The sequence below is a fragment of the Pituophis catenifer genome, unplaced genomic scaffold (genome assembly GCF_029215685.1).
Source record: "Pituophis catenifer annectens isolate HBS135680 unplaced genomic scaffold, rPitCat1.0.hap2 SCAF_1, whole genome shotgun sequence".
Taxonomy (NCBI): Eukaryota; Metazoa; Chordata; class Lepidosauria; order Squamata; family Colubridae; genus Pituophis; species Pituophis catenifer.
Window position 1 is genome coordinate 129,193,418 of NW_027256881.1, and position 6,000 is coordinate 129,199,417.

Below are 6,000 nucleotides of genomic sequence, written 5' to 3' on the forward strand. Positions count from 1 at the left end.
AAATGACTAGTGTTGTGACTATTACTCATAGGCAAACTATGTGATCCAGCTGTGAAGAACAAAGACAAATTTTTGATATAATAGGCATGGAGTTTATCCCAAAATACAGGATTTGGAAAGTTAAGAGGTGCCCTACCTTGTACAAATCTGGAGCCTATCAGGCTAAACAAAATGCTTTAAATCTGCTTCAGGTCATATTTGAAGCAGCATTTTTAGCGTAATATGTTGAGAAATTAACATTATTTTGCCTATACGTAAAAGCTCACTGTTAAGCAATCCAAGCAGGAACACTGTAACACTATATTGTTTGAACTTGTGTTTTAAAACAAGCCAGATATTAAATCATGAATTACTTATCCAAGGAACCAAGATTTCTTAATTTGTTCAAGTAAACAAATGAACTGAATGCACATGCTGGTAAAATAGTAAGTTGAATTATAAACTTTGAGACTTTCATACTATACCAGGGGTGCTTAAACCCGGCCCGCGGAGGCGGCCTAGAACATGCTGCCTGTGGTGCCTATGCCGGCCAAAAACGGACCATGTGGAGGCCTCCCAAGGCCTCCATGCAATCCATTTTTGGCTGGCAGAGTGCTGTTGGAGGCCGGGGAGGCCAAAAACGGGCCATGTGGTCCATTATTGGTCGGCAAAGTGCTGCTGGAGGCCAGGGAGGCCAAAAACGGGCCGCACGGAGGCCATGGAGGATGAAAATGAGGTGCAGCCCATGTAGGCATCCGTCCCATCTCTCTCCCGCTCCTTGCCCCCCACCCACCCACCCACCAGCCTGCGGAGAACTACAATGCTGATCCAGCCCTCGAAGAAATCCAGTTTGACACCCTTGTACTACACTGATCTCCAGATTCTTTGATAGGGTTACAAATATCTAGATGATTGCTAGATGGCAGCAAAAGAAGTTTTCCCTAATATTGCTTTGAGATCATTTGAGTCGCTTGTATTTTTGCATTGTAGGTCTCTGATTTTTAATTTTATCTTTCATCTAAAAGAAAAGTTCACCATTGCCTTCCTGTTACTATCAGTGATTTTTCAATCAATTATAGCCAATTTGGACATATGTTACAATTCAGCCTTCCCCAACCAGAATCCTTCTGATAGACTGCAACTCTAACCAGTAACAATTCTGGGAAGGCCAGCATCCTCCAACACAGAGAATGCTCATTGGGAAAAGCTGGCACAATTAAACAAGGCGGAAAAACAGTCCCATGTAAAAAAATATCTTCTTGTTCCATTAGAAAAGGTTGATGACTACATCCAATGACTTCTGCCCTTGTATGAAGAAATATATAAAATCACAGACTCTTCTTTCTTAAAAAAGTACTCTAGTTGCTTTTTTGCAATTTGTATTGGAAAATTAGAGCTTGTGTCTTCAAGCTGCTATTTCTTGAATATCTTTGTGGTGAAAATACCATTCCTCCCCAAGTCTGCAATTTCCCCCTTTTTTTAGCTTAAACCTAGTTTTAGCAACATGGGTCCAACAGCCCACCTTGTATTTTAAGTACTGAAGTCCCCATGGCAACACTGCATCAGATAATTAGGTTGTTATTTTACAGATGAACACCATGATATTTTAAACAAATACAAGCAGATTTCAGCTCGCCTTATCTTACCCAAAATGGGTATCTCACCATGAAGGGTACACGGCTTGTGCAATTACTCTCATAATTGATTTAAATGTTTAAAAACAGCAGGAAGATAATAGTTTTTAACATTTACATGATCACAGTTGGTTTACACCCCAATTATGTAAGATTTTAAGCTGTGTGTTTCAAAGCAGCGATAAGATCTTTTGCAATTAATTGTTGTTGGCTGTAAAACATTCTACTGAAACCTGCAAATGTTTTATCCCAGGGCTGTCAAACTTGTGGCCTGTGGGCCAGATGCATCACATGCTGGCCACCCCTGAAGGGGGAAAAGTCCCGATACATCATGTGACGCCATGTGTTTGACACCCCCGTTTTATCCCAAGAAGGGTGGATTTTTCTTAAGTGTCAGCCTGGCTTTACCAACATCATTCAAAACTCATCATCTCCTTTATTTGCATCCATCTTTCTGGGCTTAACAAATATCGTTTGTCCTAGCAGTCCTCTCTTCCTCCCACCTGGCCTTGAGAAAAGTCTATAAAGCCTATTTCCTGGGTATCTTAGTAGAGGATCATGACATTACATAAAAAAATACACTACACACACAGGCCTGTCATTTAGGCAGGCTGTAGTAACCCAAGAGTGGAAGGTGAAGGTAACGCAGCAGCAGTAGCAGTGTTTGGTGGGTTAATTCAGGTACTATATCCAAGGAGAAAATCACTGTGTCAGGTATCTGAGCAAAGAGCTTCAATGTGCCCTCAACAAGGAACACCCAAATCCTACTCAGCAAAACGCTGTTTCTGCTCAGCAACTGTGCTGTCTCTGCATTATTGGCAATCAGATTGCCTCAATAAAGACTCCAGGCAGGTTCAAAGTGGTCCATTTTTCTAAACCTTTTTACAGAGATGCAGTGCAGTGCAGTATGGTTCCAGGACTGAAGCACCCCCCACATAATTGCTTGCTTGCAATTATACTCAGGCCTGGATGTCATGTGAAAAAAAGCAAAGTCCTTTCCTCCAACAAAATGGCATTTATTCTCACATTAGATGTGGGCTTCATTACATGCACATACACACAAATTAAATTCCAGAAGAGCAACATTACAGGTAGTCCTCAACTTACAACAATTCATTTAGTGACCAGTTACAACAGCACTGAAAAAAGTGACTTATCACAGTTACCACCTTTCCAGCATCCCCATGTTCATGTAATCAAAATTTGCATGTTTGTCAACTTATTCATATTTATGACTGTTGCTGTCTCTCAAGATCATGTGATCACCTTTTGCAACCTTCTGACAAAGTCAATGGGGAAGCAAGATTCACTTAACCAGGTTACTAATTCATCAACTGCAGTGATTCACTTAACAACTGATGCAAGAAAGGTCATAAAATGGGGCAGAATTCACTTAACAAATGTCTCACTTAACAGAAAAGCTGGGCTCTATTACAGTTGTAAGTTGAGGACTACCTGCATGCAGCTGCAATGTTGAATGACATAAGGAACCATCCACATCTGGATGGAACCGTTGGCTCAAGGTGGCTTCCTCTATAAACTAAATAAGATGGACAGTATGACATTTAATATATATAAATCTGTATATACAGCAGTGTCATACTATACAATTATTCTATGATCCAGCTTATGAAAAACCCCATCTTCATTTGTCTACCATGTCTCCCAGAAAACTTACATAGCATGGTTGATGTCATTAAGCGGATTGCCTTCATCCTCAAATTCTGAGCTGCAAGGGTCACTTCGCTTCCAACCATCTTCTGTTTTAATCCATCTCCATCCTGGAGATCGCCAGTCCTGGCCCAGAAAAGGCATGGTTTCCTTGAGGAAACAAGCAATCAAGCTAATTAACCATTTTGCTCTTAGGCATGGGTGAGCTTCAGAACTTCTTGCAAGGAAATTAGTACAAGAGGCAGGGAAGCTGAAAATGTTAATAGTAATCAGCTGATCTTGACAGAACCCATCTCCTTTTGCTTATAGTGCTGTTGAACTTTCAACTGCAAGTCAACGGGGTGGCAACCTCAGAATGCTGGGGATACATCATATTTTCCAGCACATGCTCTTGTGAACACAAGGTAAGGATTAATGAACTGAGGCTGCATTAAGGGGGAAATTACCATTACTGTATTGTGAGCAGGTGGTTTAAAATATGGGGAAATAATACTGTTATGGAATCAAACTTTCATTGTAGATCATGGGTATCAAACAAGCCACATAATGTTGCTGTCACATGATATTTTGTGATGGTTTTCCCATTCATGGAGCTGGGGTGGGTGTGGCCTGCGTGTGACGCATCCAGCCCACACGTCGCCAGTTTGACACCCTGTTGTAGATAACCCTAGTCGCCACCTTCAAGATAAAGGAGATCAAGACACTGATCATTTTACAGGAACTGGAAAGCAAAGGGCAACTCTCCAAAAACTGACCGTGGAGGAGCAGCAACAAGGAAGTGGGCTTAAGAAAACACCTTGCAAAAGAGAAGGAAGGGAGAAAAAGAAACGACATAAGAATATTTCAGCAGTGTTGCATTTGGGTAGCTAGAATTTGGGCAGCCAAAAAAGCCAATGCAATTCTAAATTGCATTAAAAGAAGGATAATGCAATTGTAACAGAAGAATACAATCAAGATCATGTGAGGTATTAATACCTCACTAATACAATACCATAAAGCCTTAAGTAAGACCACACCTAGAATACTGCATCCAGTTTTGGTCACCACACTATAAAAGATGCTGAGGCTCTAGAAAGAGTGCAGAGAAGAGCAACAAAGAGGATAATGGAACTGGAGGCTAAAACATATGAAGAACGGTTGCAGGAACTGGGTATGTCTAGTTTAATGAAGAGAAGGACTAGGGGAGAAATGATAGCAGTGTTCCAATATTTGAGGAGCTGCCACAGAGAGGAAGGGGTCAAGCTATTTTCCAAAGCACCTGAAGGCCAGACAAGGAATAATGGATGGAAAGGAAACTGAACAAGGAGAGATTCAACCAAACAAGGAGAGATTCAAAGAGCCTTGGTGGCACAGCAGACTAAAAGTGCTGTTAAGTAACACCAGCTGCTTGCAATTACTGCAAGTTCAAATCTCACCAGGCTCAAGGTTGACTCAGCCTTCCATCCTTTTGAGGTAGGTAAAATGAGGACCCAGTTTGTGGGGGCAATAAGCTGACTTTGTATTAAAAAAAAAAGAACATCACTTGTGGGGGTGGCAAAATATACTATACTATATACTAAGCAGGTATATACAAAAGTATGAAGGCTATTGCTTAACGCACTGTAAGCTGCCCTGAGTCTCCGGAGAAGGGCAGCATATAAATCGAACCAATAATAATAATAATAATAATAATAATAATAATAATAATAATAATAATAATAATAAACAACCTAGAAATAAGGACAATTTTTCTGACAGTGAGAACAATCAACTAATGGAACAGCTTCCCTTCAGATGTTGTGGGAGCTTCACCACTGGAAGCTTTCAAGAGATTGGATTAGACGACCTCCAAGGTCCCTTCCAATTCTGTTAATCTGTTAAATCTGGGTTCCTAACCACGTTCCTGATCTGCCTCCGAGTAGCCATCACAGGACCCGGCTGTGTCAAGAGGGCCACTTTGCCATCACAATGCGTGCTTTTATTTGTTCGACTCTAATAGCGGGGACGACGTGTCGAAGGACACAATTCATTCGGGGGGGGGGGGAAGGGCCGTGCTACGAATTGGATTTGCCTGGCCACCACCTTCGCCTTGCAAAAAACAAAACAAAACCGTGCAACTTCTCTTTGCTGGGATAGGTGGGGCAGGACGGATGGCGGGGCAGCGGGAAAGAGATGGGAAAGGCAGCCACCAGCTTGAGGATTCCTCCCCCACTTCCCAGACGTGTTGCAATGGAGAACACAAAAGGCTCCCTTGGCCGCCCAAGCGAGAGGCAGAGTCTCCACCATACCGACCGCCTCTTTCTGCCAAGGCAGCCCCTTCCTCCGCCGAAAGCGTCCTCTACCCCCGATTCCCCCTTCGCTTCGCCCACGGCAGCGAGATCCTCCCGCGATGCTCACCCCAGCCAAGAGCGCGCAGCCCGAGCGACTCCCAGGGTTATGTTATTGTTATGGAAGGAGGCGACACGGAAACTTCCATATCCCCGCCCCCTTGCTTTTCGATGATTGGTCCGCCGGCGCCGCGCTTGTTGCCATCCGGGATCCCGACCGGCTATTGGCTAAACGGGCCGTAGTGCTTTTTTTCCCCCCCAGGGTTTCGGCCTCACGTGATGAAGAAGCCACGGAGCACGTGCCAATGTTTTGGTCGAAAGGAGGGGAGGAGGAGAGGAGAGGGCAGGGCGGGGTGGGGCGGGGTCAGCCCCCCCCCACCTCCCCATGGGCGGGGTTTCAGACCTTGGCT

At 43.5% G+C, this 6,000-nt stretch overlaps 1 protein-coding gene across 4 annotated transcripts in view; it reads right to left on the bottom strand.

The window, feature by feature from the left end:
• Positions 1-5,725, bottom strand: part of FBXO25 (F-box protein 25) — a 28,278-nt gene extending 22,553 nt beyond the window's left edge. For all 4 annotated transcript variants that reach the window (XM_070932963.1, XM_070932962.1, XM_070932961.1 and 1 more), the window contains exons 1-2: positions 5,661-5,725; positions 3,292-3,434 (exon numbers count right to left, since the gene is read on the bottom strand). In XM_070932963.1, coding sequence (XP_070789064.1) covers positions 3,292-3,428 — 137 coding nt within the window. In that variant the 5' untranslated portion in view covers positions 3,429-3,434; positions 5,661-5,725. The remainder of the gene's footprint in view (positions 1-3,291; positions 3,435-5,660) is intronic.
• Between the last annotated feature and the right edge of the window lie 275 nt (positions 5,726-6,000).